Source organism: Schistocerca cancellata, chromosome 1 (genome assembly GCF_023864275.1).
Source record: "Schistocerca cancellata isolate TAMUIC-IGC-003103 chromosome 1, iqSchCanc2.1, whole genome shotgun sequence".
NCBI lineage: Eukaryota > Metazoa > Arthropoda > Insecta > Orthoptera > Acrididae > Schistocerca > Schistocerca cancellata.
The window spans coordinates 152,526,174-152,550,911 of record NC_064626.1 but is presented as its reverse complement, the minus strand read 5'-3'; the positions used below and the strand labels follow the sequence as shown (position 1 = coordinate 152,550,911).

At 38.5% G+C, this 24,738-nt stretch overlaps 1 protein-coding gene across 1 annotated transcript in view; it reads right to left on the bottom strand.

The window, feature by feature from the left end:
* Positions 1-15,425, bottom strand: part of LOC126167284 (lysosomal alpha-mannosidase-like) — a 101,221-nt gene extending 85,796 nt beyond the window's left edge. Inside the window, exons 1-3 of the mRNA XM_049920465.1 lie at positions 15,270-15,425; positions 8,356-8,458; positions 8,028-8,109 (exon numbers count right to left, since the gene is read on the bottom strand). Of these exons, the coding sequence (XP_049776422.1) occupies positions 8,028-8,109; positions 8,356-8,458; positions 15,270-15,362 (278 nt within the window). The 5' untranslated portion in view covers positions 15,363-15,425. The remainder of the gene's footprint in view (positions 1-8,027; positions 8,110-8,355; positions 8,459-15,269) is intronic.
* Positions 15,426-24,738: the final 9,313 nt, after the last annotated feature.

Sequence of the window (24,738 nt, the reverse complement as noted above, 5' to 3'; positions counted from 1 at the left end):
GCCACTCAAACACACGTGTACGGCTCATACTCTGTCCCCCAAACACTTGTTGAATCATTGCAAGGGTCTCCATAGCACTTTTCTCGAGATTCGCACAGAATTTGATACACGTGCGCTGTTCTGTTCACGGATCCATCCTAAAATCGCCACACACCAAACACAGAGTATTATGGAAATCACTGTGGACACGCAACACATCCTCCCAGCTGAATGCCACTCCGCACAACGACTCATCAGATATGCAGGTCTCACCACCTAGCAGTGCAAAAATCTACTACACCTACTTTTCAGATGGCAGCACCAGTCCCGAAAATTTTGGATTCCACCTCATATATAAAAACGGTTCATTCACAAGTAAAAGTAGTCCTACAGAAACGTTTTTAGAGTAAACCAGCATTCAGCATGTGTACGTGACGGCAAAGTACTTGACAACAACATCATAAATGACAGTAAACTCAAAATATCACAAAACTTCCAACATATTATCAACAAAATAGAACTAATTTACAAATTTTTAAGTGTTATTAGCCTTCATATTTATCTCGTGAATGAACAAGGGTGCAAAACTGAAGAAATGTGTAGCATTAATTCAAGTGATTATAAAACTGCCAGTGTCTATTGCAGGAAACAACAAAAAGGTGGGGATGTTGGTATTTATGTCAAAAATAATGTCCAGTGTGAATAAAATTGGTTGGATAGATAAACTTGCATGAGAGATGGTTCTTGAAATAGCTGAAATAAGAATAAAGCTTAGAAATAGCAGTTCAATAATTGCAAGCCTGTACAGATCCCCTAACAGTAACATGGAAGAATTTTTCTGTCATTTTGAGGAACTTGTTGACAAATTCTCACCTCATAAAAACAGACCGTAATAGTAGGGGATGTGAACATAGACTCCTTAACGAATAATATAAATTATCTTAGATATATTGATATTTAACAGTCATATAATTACAAACATGTGAATTCAATACCCATGAGAAATGCAAATGACTCTCCGACATGTATTGACCATGTTATTACACACTTAAGAAAGGAAGACCTTGTAGTTAGAACTGTCGAGAGGCACATTTCAGATCATAGTGCATTAGTCGTAGAGCTTCATACAGACAAAGAAATAGTATCTGATGGGGACCTCTTTACCTATAAAAGAAAGCTTGACTCTCATACTTTAAAGGAAACCCTGGCACACATAAATTGGCATCAGGTAGGCCTACATGAAATAGAAGATACTAATGAAAAGTGGGGCAAATTTTATACAACATCAACTAATTGTCTTAATCAAGTGTGCCCAGTGTTCAAAATACTAAAGAAAACTGACAGTTCCAGCAATCTTAAATTTCTCCCTAATATGATAAAATTAAAGGATGATATGAAGGATTTATACAGATTGAAGCAAAATTCATGCACTCGGGCTTCGCAGTGCGACTCCTCAGATGCCAGCAATAAAAAAATATCTGTCACAAAATTTCATCTGGCGAGTACATCCTGCAGAAAAAGGATGTTGAAGAGTGGCAATCTGGTAACACTGTAACCAAATGTATGGTAACTACCTCTGCCAGCAAATTTTATTTATGCTATACAGATGATGCAGTGGATAGTTTTGGATTAGCATGCAGGAGGTCAATTACCAACAGCATTTGCAGCGGATCCTCTAGAAAACATTTGCACTTACTTACTACAATTGTAGAAATGGAAGATTGGTGATCTTTGAAAGAAGCCCTTTCCATGTCAAGGGCATGAATTTATTTGGACCAATTCATCCACTAGATGCGAAACCTGTTTTCTTTGTACCCTCCTCGAATGTTCCCATAGATTAGTACCAACTATTATTCTTGTCTCGTTCTGGTCCATTACATTTCATTTGGACCTTACGTTTCCAGTAGGTCTAGCAAAGTGCTTTGTGAATAATGCCCAAACTCAGTTACTATTTGTTTGTGTTATCACCATGGTCCCACTAATTATGACTTTCAACACAGTCTGGTAACTGCATGCTGTTTAGTACCTATCTCAGTGCATTATTATTATTGTTATTATTATTATTATTATATAATTGGGATTGTGGGAACATCATGTCTATTACTGTTACTGTTACTGTGTAATTCGAAACCAAACATTTCTCAATTAGCGGTGTAGGGATGAATCTTGCAGTACAATATCTGTCAGAGGGATAATGTTCATTAGGTGGTACAGTGTGCAGGACTGACAGTGTGTTTATACTGTATGCACTGCCCGCCAGATAGGGATTAGTTACGAGCAGGGTAACGTGCCTGTGACAGTCTCCAATGTACAGGGTTATTACAAATGATTGAAGCGAATTCACAGCTCTACAATAACTTTATTATTTGAGATATTTTCACAATGCTTTGCACACACATACAAAAACTCAAAAAGTTTTTTTAGGCATTCACAAATGTTTGATATGTGCCCCTTTAGTGATTCGGCAGACATCAAGCCGATAATCAAGTTCCTCTCACACTCGGCGAAGCATGTCCCCATCAATGAGTTCGAAAGCATCGTTGATGCGAGCTCGCAGTTCTGGCACGTTTCGTGGTAGAGGAGGTTTAAACACTGAATCTTTCACATAACCCCACAGAAAGAAATCACGTGGGGTTAAATCGGGAGAGCGTGGAGCCCATGACATGAATTGCTGATCATGATCTCCACCACAACCGATCCATCGGTTTTCCAATCTCCTGTTTAAGAAATGCCAAACATCATGATGGACGTGCGGTGGAGCACCATCCTGTCAAAAGATGAAGTCAGCGCTGTCGGTCTCCACATGTGGCATGAGCCAATTTTCCAGCATGTCCAGACACACGTGTCCTGTAACGTTTTTTTCGCAAAAGAAAAAGGGGCCGTAAACTTTAAACCGTGTAATTGCAGAAAACACGTTAACTTTTGGTGAATTGCGAATTTGCTGCACGAGTGCGTGAGGATTCTCTACCACCCAGATTCGCACATTGTGTCTGTTCACTTCACCATTAAGAGAAAATGTTGCTTCATCACTGAAAACAAGTTTCGCACTGAACGCATCCTCTTCCATGAGATGTTGCAACCGCGCCGAAAATTCAAAGCGTTTGACTTTGTCATCGGGTGTCAGGGCTTGTAGCAATTGTAAATGGTAAGGCTTCTGCTTTAGCCTTTTCTGTAACATTTTCCAAACTGTCGGCTGTGGTACGTTTAGCTCCCTGCTTGCTTTATTCATCGACTTCCGCGGGCTACGCGTGAAACCTGCCCGCACGCGTTCAACCGTTTCTTCGCTCACTGCAGGCCAACCCGTTGATTTCCCCTTACAGAGGCCTCCAGAAGCTTTAAACTGCGCATACCATTGCCGAATGGAGTTAGCAGTTGGTGGATCTTTGTTGAACTTCGTCCTGAAGTGTCGTTGCACTGTTATGACTGACTGATGTGAGTGCATTTCAAGCACGACATACGCTTTTTTGGCTCCTGTCACCATTTTGTCTCACTGCGCTCTCGAGCGCTCTGGCGGCAGAAACCTGAAGTGCGGCTTCAGCCGAACAAAACTTTATGAGTTTTTCTACGTATCTGTAGTGTGTCGTGACCATATGTCAATGAATGGAGCTACAGTGAATTTATGAAATCGCTTCAATCATTTGTAATAGCCTTGTATATGTGTACACATATCTAATTTTCTCATTGTAAACCTCTAAACCAGTGTGGCAGACATATCACATACACAAACGATGAATATGTCGATATGTTTCTGGTCCTTGGTGCATCTGATAACTGGGCTGGTGTTGCCACTTGTGAATATACTGCTAGATTCTTCATTGATCCCATCCAGTTGAAAATGTGTTTCGTCTTCTGGAAATGCGCCTTCAGGAGTCAGGTTCTCTCCTTTCACCATTGTGAGACAGAGGTCATCCACAGACTTGCCACGCTCCAGCTACTGAGGAAGCTATTCTGAACAGTAGTGAAGTACACATAGCGTACCAAGGCAGCCACGTGTCTTGCAATGCACAGTCGTTAATGCGCTGCACCACTATTATTAAGCTTGTATCCTGCAGATTGCCTTCAGTGGATGCAATTCTGTGAATCATTCTGACAACAATAGGAAGCCAAGTATGACTTTGTGAACACTGTAATATGGTCAAATGAAGCAGCATTCATTCGTGAGGGTGCCTTCAATATGCACAATGCCCGCCATTTGTGTGAGTTTAACCCACACCTCACCTGCAACTGTGAGTATAAAATTCGCTTTGGTATCAATGGCTGGGCCGGAATATAAGGCAACAGGTGTTTGGGCCCCTACATGTTGCCTGTCTGGTTGACTGCATGAATTTATCATGCACTCCTCTCAAACTAGCTGCCTGATGCGCTGGAAGATGTTTCACTATATGTTCAGCAGAGGATATTGTTCCAACATGATGGTGAATCTCCACTCTGGAATTAATGTGTGACAGTATTTGGACAGAACGTTTCCAGGGAAATGGCTCAGACGTGCATGTCCAGTTGTATGGCCACCGTGTTCACCTGACCTAAATCGCCTGGATATCTTCCTGTGGGGACACCTGAAGGAGCACATGTACTCTACTCCGCTGACAAATGTGGAAGAATTGGTAGCACATGTTCATTCTGCTCTTGTTACTGTGGATGCAGCTTTGCTGCGAAGGGTCCAGAGCAGGTTGAACAATGTTTTGACATGTGGGGATGTTGCCTGGAGCATCTGTTGTTCTGAAGACACGTATTCTGTTGTGAAGGTCATGAAATCATTAATAGGGACATAATTATTGTCACTGGTTGTTAATATGCGACATCTGAGCTCTCATATTACATTTAGTATAAATAAGAAGTAGATTTTTTGTTATTGTAGTGTGCTGTTGTCTTTAGAGTCTCGAAATTGACATTGTTTTGTAGTTATTCTGTCCTATAACAGGCCATTTGTTTCAACTATCTATTTCTTATTTGTCTAATCACATATTTGTTATGTTCATCATTACAAAATGTTGTAAATTTAGGATACATGTTACCTAAGAAATGGTGTATATTACAATATGAAATGTCAGAATGAAATTAGCAAATAAAAAAAGTGCACCCCAACCCAGGATCGAACCTTCGACCTCTGTGTGCTAACCCAAAACTCCATCGACTGCACCATCTGTACAGCTTTACTAAGGTCTGCTGGCACAGGTAGTTACCATACATTTGGTTACAGTGTTGCCAAATTTCCACTCTTTAATGTCCTTTTTATGCAAGATGGATGAAATTTTATGACAGACACTTTTTTGTCGCTGGCATGTGAGGAGTCGCACTGCGAAGTCCGCATGTGCCAATTTTGCTTTACCCTGTATATTCATTTTAGAGACAGCAAGCTGCAGTACTTCCAATTTAAATACAAAACCTGTAGAAAAACCTATAGGGAAGCACGTAAGACATTGAAAGCACAGATGTATGCTGAAAAGATGAGGCAATCTAGTAATGTTACCAAAACAGTGTGGAGTATAGTAAATAAGGAAAGAGGAGGGAGCTACAATGCAGTGTGCAATAACATAATAATAAGTGACAATGAAAAATTGCTGATTGACAAAAGTAAGTATGTGAGAAATTCATAGACCAGTTTAGTAAGATGAGTAGGGAGGATGTGATCGACCAACCACAGGTGCTAAATTGCAGTAATGTAAGTAATTCATTCTTCCTGAGGTGTGCTACAGAATTGTAAATCCTGAAAACCATTTACAACTTAAAAGCAGATACATCCAGTGGCTGGGATGACATTTCAGTGAAATTTCTGAAAAAATACAGTAATGAATTAATAAAGCCACTACAACATTTAATAAACAGCTCTTTGAGTCAGGAATCATTTCCTGGCCTGTTAAAAGTCACTGAAATAAGACCAGTGCATAAAAAGGGAATAACTACAGAAATACAAAATTATAGGGCTATCTCATTGACTTCAATACTTAGTAAGCTGTTAGAAAGGCTACTTCTTGATGAATTCAAATCATTTTTCTATATGTACAATCTATTAAACTGTCAGCATGGTTTCAGGAAGGGCTGGTCTACAATAACAGGTGTAGCTACATTTTTGCAAGCGGTACTGAATAAACTTGATGATGGAAACAAAGTTATTGGCACCTGTTTAGACCTATCCAAGGCTTTTGACTCTGTAAATCATCCTGTTCTTCTATATAAATTAGAAACTTATGGAGTCAGAGGAGTAGCATTAGATGTGTTAAGATCCTACCTGCTGACTGGAGACAATGTGTAAAGCTGTAGCATACAACTGGGAGACACGCATAAACAGTAAAATCGTCTTATAAAATTCTTAACTGTGGAGTCCCTCAGGGAAGCATTATCGGGCCTTTTTATGTATTGTATACATAAATGATATAAAAATTCTACAAAATTCAAACCTAGTAAATTATGCTAATTATACCTCCTTCATAAGTTGAGGCTCTACAAAACATCTAGCAGGGCAAAATAATTCAGAGAACGTTAGCCTCATCACAGAATATCTCACCAAAAACAAATTGGCACTAAATAAGGACAAGATAATTCTGATGGAGTTTCTGCTAAATTATAAGTCAAGACAAGTGGATACAGAACCAGAGCTTTCAGTTGAAACAACTGATAAACATAAATTCCTGAGTATTGTAGTAGAGGAACATCTTACGTGGAAGAAGCACATCAGCTACATGTAAAAAAATCTCCTGTAACACCTACCTACTAAAACGCCTTTCTAGCATAATAGCACAACCTGTTTTATGACAAATCTATTTTGGAATTATACACTCCCACCTGCAGTATGGTATAGAGATTTGGGGTGGGGCACCAGCGGTATACATGGATAGGGCTTTTAGAGCCTGGAAAAGAGCAATTAGGATAATACCTAATATTAGTAAGCATCAGACCTGTAGAGAATATGTCATTAAGTGTAACATACTAACAGTGTATTCATTGTGTGTTCTAGAACTATACTGTTTGTAAAAGAAAATATGGAGCGTAGTGTAATCTATACCAAAAATCATAATTATAATACAAGAAAGAGAGAGGATTACCACATAAAATTTAGTAACAAAAGAGCAACAGATCGTAGTCCGTCTTCTACTGGAAGATGTTTTTATAACAGATTGCCAAATAATATAAAATTGTTAAAGGAAAATATATTTAAGACAAAATTAAAGCAACTGTTGATTGATAGATGTTTGTCCTCCATCAAGGATTTGTAATGTTAATTTGTATAATTTATGTTTACTCCCAAACTTTTTTTAAATGTTCTTGTGTTTGTAAACAGACTATGTCCATGACTGTTAAGTTATTATGGACAAATAAACCATTTTATTTATTTAATTAAGTATGAAAGTCCCATGTATAAAAAAGCTTCAGACATATGATTACTTTGCAAAAGAGTTAATGTGTTAAAAACTTGACAAAAACATGAGAAACCTTTACGGCTGAAGACACACAAACCTAATTATGCTGATTTTATCAGCCTGGATTATTCACCAATAATGGAAAAGTCAAAGCCAAAACCAAAAATGTTTGAAGTGTTAGAAATCACTAAGTGCTCTGCATTTTACACACTGGATGAGCATGGTCTGGATAATATGTGCTCCATTTTGAGAAACTTGACAGTGTACTAAATCACTAACATAAAATTGTATATATTAGTGAGTTCATTATGACAGCATTTTAAATTTTTAAATTTGGTCAATAATTATTCATACACAGAAAATTAAATTTTGGTTGCCATTATATTTTGGTGAAGATGGTGTTTGGATGAATGAATAAATTAATAAAATACAACAATGGTACATGTAGTAAAGTATCACAAAAGACTTGTAGGTCTTATTAAAAAAAGTTTTATGCAAAACTCAGTTACACATTATGAACTCTCTTATGCTTTTGTAATTTATCTAAGTAAAAATGACCCCATAGTAGCTAGCTGCAAATTACTCAAAATTAAGCTAGGTGTGGTGAATTTATCGAACCATTTCATGTCAGCTCTCTGTATTACACTTATTTTAAAAGGTATTTTTCCTGTTACTGCATTTCTACTTTACCTTCTGTCAGGATCATTTCTAAGTTCATTCAACATGGTATCTATTATGTATTGTACTCCTGCTCTTTGTGTTGCCTGTTTGCCTGCAAAATTGAAAAATGTTTATTTAATCAAGAAATACCACATTTTTAAAAACATATTCTTCTAAAGTCGCTATGGAGAAAATGGTATCTGTGTTAATGACATCATCTATACTGCAAACACTAAGATACAATGACAGATATGTTATTTTCTTTTTGCAGTGTTATTATGTGAAGGATGTTATCAAGCATTGTTTGTGAGTATTCATCCACCAGAAAATATTTTCTGATGTATAACAAAGAACTTACTTCCATAGTAGTATTGATCAACTGTCTTTAGCCATCCCACATCATCATGAGAATGAGGTATGATATGAACATTAATGTAGCCTGGTTTAGTTGCATGGCATGCCTGAAACAAGAAATGTTCAGAACAGAATAAATAATTTCTAAACACATTGCTGTGTGTGAAAATTGCTAGTCAAATGGATAAAACTTGTCAAACACATTCCTTATTAAAGAAGGTCATTTTGTCTCATTCTGAAGACTAGAAAAGGACTTTGTCATGGAGAAATTGGTAAGGTTTGAAGCTCTTATACGCGCAATTACAGTTTATTCATTCAGTTGTTCATTAAATCATCATGTTCAATAGATGTCATCAAAAGGGGAGCCTTCAGTGATATGGAACATTGCAAGGTATTCATTAACCATTAAGCTGAATGATACTCTGGAGAAATTGGTAAGGTTTGAAGCTCTCATATACAGTAATTACAGTTTATTCATCCAGTTGTTCATTCAATCATCATGTTCAATAGATGTTATCAAAAGAGGGACCTTCAGTTATATGGAACATTGCAAGGTATTCATTAACCATTAAGATGAATGATGTACTGGAGAAATTGGTAAGGTTTGAAGCTCTCATATGCATTAATTACAGTTTATTCATTCAGTTGTTCATTGAGTCATCATGTTCAATAGATGTCATCACGAAGGGGAACCTTCAGTGATATGGAATGTTGCAAGGTATTCATGATGCACAGCAACTAGCCTATGTACACTGTTTTAACAATAACAGGTCACTTTAGTGCTTAGTATTATTTGCACTTACACCAGCTAAATGTAACCTGTTAATTGAAGGAGAAAAAATCCAGTAATTTATAAAAAAAGGTTACTGTCCTCTCTTTTGTTTATTAGTTGATATTTATCTTCTATTGGTAGTTTAATATAGACTTGATTATATTGTTATTTTTCAAATAAGATACTTATCCAAATCTGTCAATATAGAAGTGTGTGTATCTGTTTGTAATGCAGCTTTATACTGAACCCTGCTACTTGCCATGAAGCAAACTGAACTCGTCAGTCTTTGAAACTAAGCTAGATAATTTGTAGGAGTGGCTAAAGATGTATGTTTTGAATTTTTTTTAATTGGTAGGGATTTCAAAATTCTTTTTTTGTGTTAGATGATAGTTTATTGAATACCTTTGGAACTACATAATTCCACTCTGAATACTATACACAGGGACAAAGAGTACATGAAAGTTGTATTTGGGCCTTGTCCTGTGATTGTGCAGTCACCAATTGAACCTTATTTTTATTACTGGCAACAAAGACAATTAAGGATCATGCATGTAGTATGCACAGAGACTTTTAAGCTAAAGGACTTCCAGGGTATGTGAACATCCTTCAGTAATTAGTTACCTCATCTGATGGAGTGATTTGTGTATGGACAGGTAGTTTCTGTATGTGTTCCAGCAGCAGCATATTAGGAAAAAATTGATAAAAATGTGCAGGAATAAAGGTGGCTTTTGTAAAAGGCCTCTTGTTAGTTACAGTTTTTTGTAAGGCATTTATGTATGAAACTACTGCAATGTGAAGATGTAAAAAGACAACCTCCCTGTGCCACCTTTTCCTCTCAGGGAAAGGAAAAAATATAGTACAGTTAAGTGTATATTTTTCAAGAAAAGATTCAAAAGTTGGCATTACACTGGTTTTCAACAGAGTCAAAACTGGAGCTTTCTAATGGCTACTTACAAGTCACCATTTATCTTCCAAATTATTAAAAATACTTCATACCCCAAATCTTTCGCCATCTCTAAAAACTATTGCAGGGTGTCCTCACTCAGTATATTGATAAATAGGAAGAAGTCAATAAAGATGTACAAAGTGAGAGCCTAAGTGCACCTTGTGTCACCTCAATCAATGGCATTAGGCACTGCAGTCATCATAGGTGCTCAGGTTTCAGCACTTATACACTAGGAAAGAAATCCTTACGGTACCTACTGTTTCCAGTCACACTTCAATCTAAATTGCCCTAAGTCATAAGTGCGTGGCTGTCATAACAGTTACACTGATCAGCCAGAAGATTATGACCACAGACCTACTATCTATACAAAACTGTCCAGGTGATAACAGCATTACCTGGCAAGTAACGACTACTAGTCAGACACACACATGGTGCATGTAGTATCAGTGAGTATTCTGTCCATGTGTAGAATGGGGAAGGCGCACAATCTATCTATGTTTGACCAAGGGCATATTGTGATGGCCCAGAGGTGTTCGAAAAGTGTTGTGATGAGCATCTTCGACACATGATGAGACCAAGATGAAACCAAGTCCATGTGTCTTGGGGTTGAGCAGCCACCCATCACTACAAATGTTGGACTTTGGAGGCTGAGCAAGCTGATAAAACAGGACAGGTGGCGAACTTTGATTGAACTAACATCAGACTTCAATGCTGGACAGAGTACAATGTGTCTGAACATACAGTGCACCAAATACCCCTACTGATGAGCCTCTGCAGCTGACAACCCATGCATGTGCCAATGTTAACTCCATAACATCAGCAGTTATGACTGAAATGGGCTTGTAACCACTGGCACTGGATGTGGGTGCAGTGGCAGAGAATTGCATGGTCTGATGAATCGCAATGGCAGTGGCATTTTTCAGCATGATAATGCACCATGTCACAAGACAAGGAGAGAGAGATGTAGTGGTACCAGGAGAACAGTGGGAAGTTCAAGTTGATGTGCTGACCCTCTTCTCCCTCCCCCCCCCCCCCCCCCCCCCCCCCTCATCTTGCAAGATCTGAACCTGATCAAACACATCAGGGATGTGAGTGTACGTGGCATCAGAGGTCATTGCCTCCTCCATTTAATTTACAGGAATTAGATGACTTGTGTGTGCAAATGTAGTGCCAACTCCCTCCAATGACCTACCAAGGCTTACCATGCCATGATGCATTGAAACCATTATCTGTGCCAAAGGTGGACATATCAGCTGTTATGTATGTGGTCGTAATTTTTGGCTATCATTGTATGAGAAATCTTTTGCAAAGGTCACTGTCATACATTACTTACATAGATTTCATTACTTGTGGCTGTACTCCAGCATTGAATTAATGCCATGAGCATTGTTCAGAAGTCCATCAGGGCTGTGGTAGATATTCTTAGTGTGTGGTTTTTTGTGTGACTGGATAATGTAACTTAAAAGAACAATGTTTTGCATGCTGGTGGCCACTTTTCTATTAGTTATTGTACTTATTTACAGTAATTTTAAACTTTAAGGTGTGTTTTTTAGAAATAAAATAAGCATAACAGGCTATTAGTTATGGCAGTGCAACCTTCTGGTACTGTATATAAGTAATTATCTCTAGTTCATTTGTATCTAAATCAGTTATCTGCAAATCCTTATAAATAATATGGCAAATTATACTGTTTACTGTACTGTTTAATGTTTGTGCCATTCTGTTCAGGGACAGAGGATGGAAGAAATGACTGCATATTTGTCTTAGTGTGAGCTGTTACTAGTCAAATTTTATTTTCATGTAGACTACATGAGCAAAGCAGTCCTGTACAAACATTTGATGTCTCCTGTTACATCAATCATACATTCCTGGAAATGGAAAAAAGAACACATTGACACCGGTGTGTCAGACCCACCATACTTGCTCCGGACACTGCGAGAGGGCTGTACAAGCAATGATCACACGCACGGCACAGCGGACACACCAGGAACCGCGGTGTTGGCCGTTGAATGGCGCTAGCTGCGCAGCATTTGTGCACCGCCGCCGTCAGTGTCAGCCAGTTTGCTGTGGCATACGGAGCTCCATCGCAGTCTTTAACACTGGTAGCATGCCGCGACAGCGTGGACGTGAACCGTATGTGCAGTTGACGGACTTTGAGCGAGGGCGTATAGTGGGCATGCGGGAGGCCGGGTGGACGTACCGCCAAATTGCTCAACACGTGGGGCATGAGGTCTCCACAGTACATCGATGTTGTCGCCAGTGGTTGGCGGAAGGTGCACGTGCCCGTCGACCTGGGACCGGAGCGCAGCGACGCACGGATGCACGCCAAGACCGTAGGATCCTACGCAGTGCCGTAGGGGACCGCACCGCCACTTCCCAGCAAATTAGGGACACTGTTGCTCCTGGGGTATCGGCGAGGACCATTCGCAACCGTCTCCATGAAGCTGGGCTACGGTCCCGCACACCTTTAGGCTGTCTTCCGCTCACGCCCCAACATCGTGCAGCCCGCCTCCAGTGGTGTCGCGACAGGCGTGAATGGAGGGACGAATGGAGACGTGTTGTCTTCAGCGATGAGAGTCGCTTCTACCTTGGTGCCAATGATGGTCGTATGCGTGTTTGGCGCCGTGCAGGTGAGCGCCACAATCAGGACTGCATACGACCGAGGCACACAGGGCCAACACCCGGCATCATGGTGTGGGGAGCGATCTCCTACACTGGCCGTACACCACTGGTGATCGTCGAGGGGACACTGAATAGTGCACGGTACATCCAAACCGTCATCGAACCCATCGTTCTACCATTCCTAGACCAGCAAGGGAACTTGCTGTTCCAACAGCACAATGCACGTCCGCATGTATCCCGTGCCACCCAACGTGCTCTAGAAGGTGTAAGTCAACTACCCTGGCCAGCAAGATCTCCGGATCTGTCCCCATTGAGCATGTTTGGGACTGGATGAAGCGTCGTCTCACGCGGTCTGCACGTCCAGCACGAACGCTGGTCCAACTGAGGCGCCAGGTGGAAATGGCATGGCAAGCCATTCCACAGGACTACATCCAGCATCTCTACGATCGTCTCCATGGGAGAATAGCAGCCTGCATTGCTGCGAAAGGTGGATATACACTGTACTAGTGCCGAAATTGTGCATGCTCTGTTGCCTGTGTCTATGTGCCTGTGGTTCTGTCAGTGTGATCATGTGATGTATCTGACCCCAGGAATGTGTCAATAAAGTTTCCCCTTCCTGGGACAATGAATTCACGGTGTTCTTATTTCAATTTCCAGGAGTGTATATAGATCCCATACAGCTGCGCAACATCCTGTATGGGTCATATTGGCAATTTAGAAGTAATTTTTCTTCAGATAGCCTGAAGTTTCCTAGTATCTTAATACTGAAGCTTGTCATTTAGTTTAGTACCCTTGAATAGGACTAAGTGATCAGTACATTGCAGATAAATGCAGTGTTGCAATCTGTACAATATGAATAACTGAGTGAAACTATTTGTGTAGTCATAATTTGTTCCTCTTTCATACCTGGTGAGAGCATAACTTTATAGTGCTCTTCATATAGAGTTCATTACCAATCTTTACACATAACTGATATCTTGTCAAGATCTGATTCTGCATATTTGTAGAAAATGTTTTAACATTTCCTTGTATATAAACACATCAGCAGTCTGCTATTGCAGCTGAAATTATAAGTATTTCATTAATATATAACATGATCAGTATTGGTTGTACCACAGTCTTCTGGGTGACAACTGCAATTACTTCTCGGCCTGTGTACAGTTCTCTGTTCAGGATAACATTCTGCGTACCATCTGCCAATAATTCCTCAGCTCAGTCACAGTCTGGTTAGATATCTCATATAGACATATTTTCTTGAGTATGTATCAGTTTAGTAATATGTAAAATGCTTCTTTGAAAGCCAAGAAACACTAAACCCACTGTATATTGCTTCCTCCTGTGACTTTTATAATATTATGTAAAGAGTGTGAGTTGCACTTGCACGATAGTTATCTTTCGGAACCCATGCTGTTTCCTGGGACTAAAGTCATTTTCTATTGTGTTATATTTGCTAACTTATTTCACATCCCTTAAGATTCTCACATGCTGTGGGAGGATAAACAGCATGCAACATGTGAGTGAAGGCTATCAATAAGGTAGTGTGCCCAACTATCTATGAATGAATTAATTAAGCCGGCCGGAATGGCCGAGCGGTTAGAGGCGCTACAGTCTGGAACCGCACGACCGATACGGTCGCAGGTTCGCATCCTGCCTCAGGCATGGATGTGTGTGATGTCCTTAGGTTAGTTAGGTTTAAGTAGTTCTAAGTTCTAGGGGACTTATGACCACAGCAGTTGAGTCCCATAGTGCTCAGAGCCATTTGAACCATTTTTTTGAATTAATTAATGTGTTTTCTGTAACAAACTTTCCCAAGGATATCTAAGAAGATATGGATCCATGTTAACACTGCTATAATCATAATGACTGGAGTACAGACACAGTTTGGTAATTCTGAGACTGATATTTAATTCAGCAGAAACGAATACCAAAACTTCATTTTAGAAAAACATTCAGAAAAGAAACATATGGTGCATTGCCATCTTTTAAATGTTGTGTTGTTGTAAAGATGAATGTATAATCTATTGTTGTCAGTGATTCTGTGAGACAGCAGTGAACACTGAAGTTAACAACAAAAACACATCTAGTTTCTAAACAGAATACCAAACTGAACTGACTGTCAAGTCCCAATGATTTGTTACACGTACCTTTGCCATGAAAATGGTAACCATAACAAGTGGGCAACATGACTCACAATTATTTAAAAGAGCACTAGGAATGAGCTACTATACTACTGCCATATATTGATAGAGATCTGCCTTGTGCAGAAACCTTGAACAGAGCTTGAAGAACAATATGATACAGTGAAAAGTTGCTCTTACCAAGTTCTTTTGCACTATCTTTACTGCATGGGAGCACAATACAAGTGCTATTAAATGCACCGAAAAGAAAGAATCTGGGGAAATATCAAGATTCATTTCATTTATAATCTAAGAAGATCAACATCATTAGGAAACTGCTGTTTAATATACACTATATTGTAACGTACGCTGTAAAAGTACAACTTGCAAATCTCCATGTATTCACAATTTCTACCTCTACATATTGCTACAGCTAGATTATAAATGAATATTTTGCTTACACTGTAACCACATGTAGACTCTTCTTTGGCATTTTTGACAGGAAGAGATGTTGTGAAAATTGGTAATACTAATAATATTAATATTAAATACATGTTTATAAAATTTACACTGATGGTTCTCAACAGCTGGTCTTGTTCCAATGAAATCCTTTTGAAAAGTTTGATATACTTATACTGGAAGCTTATCATCACAAACTTAGCACTTGAACTCAAACATCAAATGACCCATTAGGATTATCTTATCATTGCCACTTAGTGTAACTTTTATCTGACATCTTGTTTTGTACTTTCCATAACAATCAGAAAAACATACTGATACAGCACACTTGTATATCAATATTCCACAATTACATGACCATTTCATCTTACAACATATACCTAATTTTAATTAATTTATACTATGGAAAAGATGGTATTTTTCTCCGTTTAAGTTGTGTCAATAACTAAAGGAGAATGTTTCATATCTGAAATTCTGGAGTAGAAGACTGTATTCATGCAGTAATGAAGGTGTTTTAAGTATTTTAATTAACATGGTAACTGATACTCATTAATTTCATTTTCAGTTCATGTGCTCAGACACTTTTTAATAATTGGCCATAAAAATTTCACCTGTTATGAAATCAATGCTTTATATAAATGAAATTTTTTGAACAGATAATGCTGGAGTTTATTGTTGACATCAGGTTTATATTATATAATAATACATGAAACTGGAATATGAAAATAAAAAATATACATCAAACTTATGATTCCAACATCAATCCACTATAGGAAGTGTCTATTAAGAAACAAATAATCAGCATGGAAGGTTACCATTTACAGAACTTTCTTCTTTACTGCTCAAAGTGTATGTTATCATTTTTATCACACCATGGTAGTTGCTAATAACATCCAGTTCAATAATGAATTTGGAGCTATTTGCAGTTTGATTACCCAAAGCCACCTCTTTAGCCACACAGAGGTCTTCTTTATAACATAATTTCACATTTAATAGCCTAAGAGCACTACACTATAGATGTTACAGATACATTGCACACATTTGCTTGGAAGTAGCTGTGTCCTACCCATTTTCTTAAGCTCTATAATATGTCAGTCTGATGCTACAATAACCCTGCAATATTCTTTGTATTTAAATTGAGAAATGTCTTGCTAATAGCACTTAGAACAGAAGTATTATTAAGTGTGACTAATAGAGAAGCACCTAGTGTTATCCTTTGTTTATGTATGCTGTTTATGTATGCTGTAGTCATATCAGAATCACCTGTCAGTTGATGATTCTGATGTAATTGCTTTTTTTTTTACAAAGATGCAATCTTATTTAACATTTGCAATATCCTTAATGTATCATCCCATCTGGTTAATAGCTGTATTTATACTTTTCTAGTTTGTTTGGTATGGAAAATGTATTTGCTTGACTCATTGTCTCATTTTGCATTGATGAATGATGTTAATCTAATAACTTTCAATGATATGTGAATTCTCACTAGCTATTCTTTTATTGCATTTATCTACTGTCTTGTTATTGCTGTGATAATTCTAATCCAGTTGTATTTTTTTTTTCTACTAACACCTTGTTATATTGGTTTGATTCCTTCTTTTGTTTGTGAACTGCAAGTCCATTTAAATTGTTTTTTTTTTTTTAATTTTTTAGGCATAATACTTTATTTTTCCAGTTCCTCTTCTAATTCTAAGTAATTGTGATTATTTAACTTCCTCCATGAGTACATCTACTGTTTGTAGACACAATTTGTAGAAGGTCACTATCTGTGCAAGTGTCTATGGATTAATTGTATCAGTGCTGATGACTTCTGATGACTGACCTTGAAGCTTTTCCAGATGCTAATATCTTGGCCTGGAAGACATGGAGTATAGCAGAGAGTACAGGACTCCTTGCTAAGGTGCCTTATGGGACTTTTGTGCCAGACAAGCTGTTTACTCTCTCTACAGCAGTCATTAATCAAAATGGTCCCTTAAAACTGAGGCAAAGTGTTGATGCATTCTTTGATCTTTTATGTTTTGAGCACATGATTTTTGAATACACAGATCATGCATACTGCCTTATTCTTTGATTGTTAGTCAGATGTGGAGATAGTGATATGTATAATTCATTCCAAACTCAGGATGTCTTAAATATTGGCACTGTAAATTGAAAACAATTGTCTGCCAGTGTCACCTGAGCAGTCTTTCAATGACAAGAACCTTCACTAGGCAACACTGGTTAATGTAGAGGGCATGGATACCTTATAAAATAAACTTCAAAGAATGCCTTCCTTTATCAGACATTTTGGTTGTAGAAATAGGCCAGTGAAATGTACACATATTCTCTGTCAATGATCTGACAGAATGGAAAATGGGATGAAATTTTGTCTGGGCTCTACTACTAGGCACTCAATACTAACTTTGTGTCCCCTGGAGAAGCCACTAGATGTCACCATTAATGGAATTAATTAGAATAGTAATAAGCTAGATACTTCATGTTATGCATCTGTTGGCTTGATGATATGACTGAGAACCTCTCCTGCTAATGATAGGGAGTTACCGCTGGCATCCATCTCATGTGATACCTGAGAAGCACACACACACACACACACACACACACACACACACACACACACACACACACACACACACACACACTCATGTAAATGCAACTTGCACACACATCAGCAGTCTCAGAGAGCTGAAACTACACTGTGAACAGCAGCACCAGTCCATGATGGGAGTGGCGACTCGGTGGGGGTAAGGAGGAGGCTGGGGCAGGGAGGGGGATGACACTGTCTGCCACTCCCACCATACTATCCCTCCCCCTCCCCACCCCAGTCTCCTCCTTACCCCCACCCAGTTGCCACTCAGATCATGCACTGGTGCTGCAGTTCACACTTTGGTTTCAGCTCGCTGAGACTGCAGATGTGTGTGCAAGTTGCGTTTACATGTGTGTGTGTGTGTGTGTGTGTGTGTGTGTGTGTGTGTGTGTGTGTGTGTGCATGTGTGTATGTCGTCTACTGCTGACAAAGCCCTTAATGGCCAAAAGCTTTAATTGTGTGAATTGTTTTGTTATGCCTATCGCGACTCAGCATCTCCGCTGTACGGTGAGTAGCAACTTTCCTTCTCTGGCACTGTTACATTCCTTCCTGGATTTTCCATTGTTTGATTCATGTGATACCTGTATGTACTAGGAGACAAAGTTGCATTTAGAAATACTATCTGGTAAGTGTATCAGCCACCTGCTGCTCTGAAGCTAGCCAACAAAAATGTATGAACACACATACCATCCAAAGTGCTGGGTCATGCTCTGTTTGTCAACCAATGTAGAAAGTATCCACTGGAACCTCTTTAACTCTGTTAGTGCTGACTATGTCTAAAGAAAAAATCTCCCAGAGCATCTAAGGCTGTATCAGGACAAGCTGGAACAGGGTACATGTATTTGCATCTCTCATTGTGGGTCAGTATTTTATTTCATAGCCATTGTGAATGAAGTTTAATGTCTATTGTTACAAATGCTGAGCTGTACAAAAAGGACATTTTGTGCACTGTTGTAAATTATGTGTATTGACAATGAAACTGATAGGACTTAAAATTCTAGCTCTTTTCTTTCACGTTGGGCATTACTGCACTATCAACAAAAGTAATGCAGAGGTTACAAACAAGTAGTGAAAGTCAGGTCTTAGATTGCAAGGATCCTTCATGAGTATCAGGAAATAAATATATATCACAAAAAAAGCAATGACTGTATGGCATATGGTTGAGTTTTGGCATCACAAAAAAAGATTTCATTTCTCCCACCACATTCCATCACCTAACAATATTTCTAAATACTCATTAGCAGGTGACAACTCCATACCTGATGGAGAAAAAAACAGGATCATCCAAGGTGGACACCAGAATCAACACCACAGACAGAGTTACACTGACAGTCTTCAATTCCACCAGAACATACAGACACTCCAATCATTTCTGTAAGTTCGCCAATACCTTTGTCAGCCTCTAAATATCACTTACTATTTCCTCATCCATACCATAACCAGATGCCATATGTGTGCTGTCTTCTTTATCCACACTCTCACTCGACTCTACTCAAGGACTGCAACTTAAGCAACTGTGATTCACTGGCCACTAGTCATAAGTCACTTAGGGACCAACAATCTCCAGAGTCATCGATATCTTGGATGTAGAGCAGCATGTGATTCTAATTGCTGTTCCACCACTCACCAAGGACATTTTCAATGAGGAGCACAGGAGGGCAGTTGTCTTCTCCCCTCTACCATCTATGGCAAAAACCTTTACAAACTGAACTTTTATCCCACCTGCCATGAAACAGACAGACATAATACTTCAGAGCTGTAGGACAATTAGCCTCTTTTCATATATGACCAAATTTATGTTAAGAATCATTAATAAAAGATTGGAGAAGATAACAAAGGAGAATCTGAGGATCAATTTGGTTTAGGTGGAATACAGCACAAGAGACTGAATAGGTTTTTGCAGTTTTTGGAGAGAGGTATATTGTAAAGGAAATATAGCCTGTGTTGCTGCAAGCTGTAAATGATTGCCTCCTCAAAATAACCTACAGATATGAGTTACAGACATGGGAAAGGCATTTCATAATGTGACCTGGGATCAGCTGGCAACTGTTCTGAGGGAAAAGGGAGTGGACTGGAAAACCAGATGACTTATTGCATTGCATTTAAATCAAAAAGCTTCAGTGAAAGAGCGAAGAGAGTGTACCAACTGGATAGAACTAGGTAAAGGAGTAAAACAAGGCTGCTGTCTGTGTCCTATCAATTTCAATCTGTAATTAGAAAATATTATTGACCACTGCCCAGTATGTCATAATGGGATAAAAATTGGAGGAAGAAGAATCTGGTGTTTGAGGTCTGCAGACAAAATGGTTCTTCCTGCAACAAATGAAAAAGAATTACCTGTACAGGGTGTAGTGGATACTATTGAAGCTAAAGGAAAGGTTTATGGAATGAAAATCAATACAAAGAAAACAAAAGTAATGCCACTAGGAGGGAAAAAAGAGTAAACAGTAAAGAGTTCGAGTCTTGGTCGGGCACACAGTTTTAATCTGCCAGGAAGTTTCATTTCAGCGCACACTCCGCTGCAGAGTGAAAATCTCATTCTCAAAAATAATGTTGAATGGAAAAATATTAGAACATGTTCACAGCTTTACATACCAAGGAAGCTGGACAGATACTGACTGGAAGAGCAGTCTAAATATCACTTACTATTTCCTCATCCATACCATAACCAGATGCCACATGTGTGCTGTCTTCTTTATCCACACTCTCACTGGACTCTACTCAATGACTGCAACTGGAAGAGCAGCACAGAATTTATGTCCAGAACAGCAGTGGCAAAAGTTGTATCTCCAAAACAAGAAGTATTTTCTGCAATAAAATAGACAAAGATTTGAAGAAAAGACCAATAATATATTTTGTACGGTGCTGAAATATTGACATTCACAAAGATAGTTGGAACAAAGCTGGGGGTTTTTGAGATGTGGAGATGGCAGAAATGGAAAGGATAACCATAGTGAAAAATGAGGTGGTGTTGAGGAGGTGAGAGATGAAGTGATTTCAGATCCTGGATGATGTGATGGACAGCAGTACATACAGCAACATTAAGAAGGAAGAAATGGATGGCAAGAAATGGCGATGCAAAGGGCCTGTTAACATAGTAGAAAACTGATGATGATGATTGCTTCAAAAAAAATCATAACATGTAATGGATATTGACTAGCAGCAAGTGTAGCCATAGCTATTTGTCACTAAATCTTAAAACTATTTAGGCATTCCACATGAAATTGATGCCATTTGCCCCCACCCCCACCTCTGGGTCTAGATACCCTCTTGCCACTCACAACATCACTAAGCCAACTGCCAGAAAGGGCTTTTCAATTATTTACTCCTGCAGGTTTTGAGACCACTGATAAATATTGGTGGTCTAGAAAAGGATAAATTGGTGATAGGGACTCACATGAATTAACATATTATTTATCCATTCAGACAATGTGAATCCAGCTATCCATAAAAAAGTGCAATAGATACTGCAAGAACTGACACTGCAACAGCAATAGCTGTCGTTACACTCACCATATAGAACTGATAATTTTTCAGGTATAGTGCTTGTACCACCTACATTTCCTGAGCTCTGCACTGTCAGTTATGAACTCTTATGTGAAATGCCCAGCGCAACACTTTCAAACTCACAAGGTGTGTGAGGTGCATCAGCACCATGCCTTTCTTTTGTCATGGGATAGGCTCACATCTACTTACATTATTGAAGGTACACTTCCCTCAGAAATATACAGAGTCTGCCACAAGATGACTCAGTATTTTTGAAGGAACATCAGTTTCATATTGCCCCATTAATCAATTTTTTCCCTTTGTTAGGCCAACAAATGAACAGATTCATCATACAAATATGTAGATGGCAATAGAATTGCAGGTTCTTACCAGAAACAAGAATCAAAATGCAGTAACAAGTTGCAAAACTTCATATAATGATACTGTGACAGGGGACAAAGAAGATCCACAATCAATGATACTTAATTTTAATAAAATATGTTTACTGATAAATTAGCTACATTTGTTGACAAATTAACTTAATTGACTGGTTTTTATAAATTAAATTTTGAAAATGTTGTACAAAAGACATAAATTTCTATTTTTTATTTCTTAGAGTATCTAATACATATACTAGTAACCTTGGTATTTGTCAACAAATTACCATTCCAGCAGTGTGTATTACTTTTCTCTTGTCCTGAGAACTAACAATTATTCATCTATAGAACTGTGCATTAAAACTAACCTCTTCCTAACATTACATAAAAACCAATAATAATAATAATAATAAGAGAAATTTAAATACAGTAAAAAGTGAGAGAGAGGGAATAAAAACAAGAATGGAAAGAAAGAAGAAAAGAAATTTTTCATTATTACAAAGATATTTGGAGGAGGCACCATGTACTATGTATGTTATGAGTAATCTTAAGTTATTTCATTGGCTAGAGTACTCTATACAAGGTTTCCTTTTCACACTAACAACTTTTCGAGCCTAATGACTAGAAAACTAGGTTTCAGAAAAAGTCAAACAATGGAAAATCCAGGATGGAGTAATGACAATGTTATGAAAAGGGTAAATTGCTAATCAACATACAGTGAACATGCTGGGTCACAGATAGGTACAACAAAAAGACTGCTAAACAAGTAAGCTTTCAGCCACAAGGCCTTCTTATAAATTAGACAATACACACGTTCAGACAAACACAACTCACACAAACATTCATGTATATACAGCACACACACGCACACACACACACATACACACACACACACACACACACACACACACACACACACACACACACACACACACACACACATGACCACTGTCCCTGGCTTCATATGGGAAATAAAGACAAGCTCACAGCCTGCTATACCATTTCTCTGTCCATTAGTATCCTGGTACCAAGTCATTCCCTCCTCCATGACAAAATACATACCCCTGCCGTGGGCACACAATAAATGGTCTATATGCTGTCTTTAGGCTTCCTGTGATAAGCCTGAAGCTAATTCATTCAACAAGCCATATTTTATGTGGTTACTAGCCTGGCTTGTAGATAGAAATACCCTGTGCTGCTGTCTCCCTTCTGCTGTCAGGACTCACAAACTGGAAAATCCAGTAGAACTTGGTTATGTGCAGCTTAGCTTCACAGCCACAACTGGGTTGGTTTTTCTCCTGAATTCTGTATGTATAATCCAGATATGGATCATGTCCTGTCAAATAGTGTACAAGTGCACAATTTGGGAAAAAACTATACGTCTGCCTTCCTGTGGCAGAAGAGACCCATCTCTCTTTCCATAAAGCCATAGTTTGATCATTGATGGAGCTGAAAGTATTTTCACAAGTCCCAAGTATTTCATTAATTTTATGTCATATTTTCTTTCATCATCCAGGAGATGGCAGCTCTTAGTCTGACAAGCAGATCAAAAGGCAGGACCCAAATCTTTACTTACAAGATGTGAGTTGATGTCAAATGCACCTGAGCAATGCAATGTAGCTGTACACAGCACCTACACAATAGACAGTTTCTCAGTCATGTGCTCAGTCTATACACTTACATCGTCATACCACAAACCATTGTGACCACTAGTATCACTTCACATTAGGTATGAGAATTTCTTAGAGGTGGTCTTTTATATAGCACTTCTTCAAACATTATGCCAAGAACATTTATAGGCTTATGAATTTATAAAGTTGTATATGGGTAGGGTCTTCAGTCTCCCCCTTTATCAGGATTATGATTTCCATGCATCTGCAAATTTTCCTTCAGAAAGACACACACAAAACTGCCCACTCAATTAGGACACAAGGACTGTACCTAACCATTTAAAAGCATAAGTGTCCTCATAACCCCCCCCCCCCCCCAGTCACTTGTTTTCCCAACATTTTGTGATGATAAGTATTTTATTCTTGTGTGTTATATGGCAATAGCATCCTTGGTATTGTTTAGGCTTGTTTCTGCTGGCCAGTAGTCTAAAAAAGGTCTAAGAATGACTTGATCTCATGGGTCACCAGTTTGTATGGCATCTCCCATGCATTAAACTGCAGTTACTAACATACATATTGATCATACTTGATCATTTGAGTTCACATAATTTGGCTCTGTAAATGTGTTTTAGTTTGTGGTAATTAGCAACCAGTACTACCATTTTACTTGGATAAAGACTTCTTTGCAAACCCCCCTCCTTAGCTGAATAAGCTACTACAACACAGAATGGCAACATTAAAAGTTTTCTTGAATAAGTTCTGGTCTGAGTCTGAACAAGGTAGAATCAAGAGGATATTCTTTAATTGACCTGTTTTGAGAAGTATGAATGATACAATGAAAGATTTTTGTAGGAACCAGTGAAAGAAATTAGTACACATGAGCAGACCCTTTGATGAGATAACCACAATAGACGCTCTTAAAAGAAGTTTTCCAGAAAGGTTATAGTAGGATTTAGTTTATGGACCAGACAGTTCACTTGATCAGTTACTAAAATACATGGACAAAATAGATACAGCTAAAGAAAGGAATATTTCACAATAACTACAATAGATGCTCTTAAAAGAAGTTTTCCAGAAAGGTTATAGTGGGATTTAGTTTATGGACCAGACAGTTCACTTGATCAGTTACTAAAATACATGGACAAAATACATACAGCTACGGAAAGGAATATTTCACAACTTTGGTAATTAAAATCATCATAAAGGGGGTTGTAATTTTGGTTATAATGGGGGAGATTTCTAGAAGAAGGTATAATGGAAAATACAGGGATGAAAATCAGGATGGCAGGGTAAGATAATATAATGGCAATGGAAGAGGTGGAAGATGGGAAAGGAGTGGTGCTAATATAAATGGATGGTGGTATGTGGGGAAACTAAATGGAGGCAGGATAACAGAGGAAATTGGCTGGAAAAC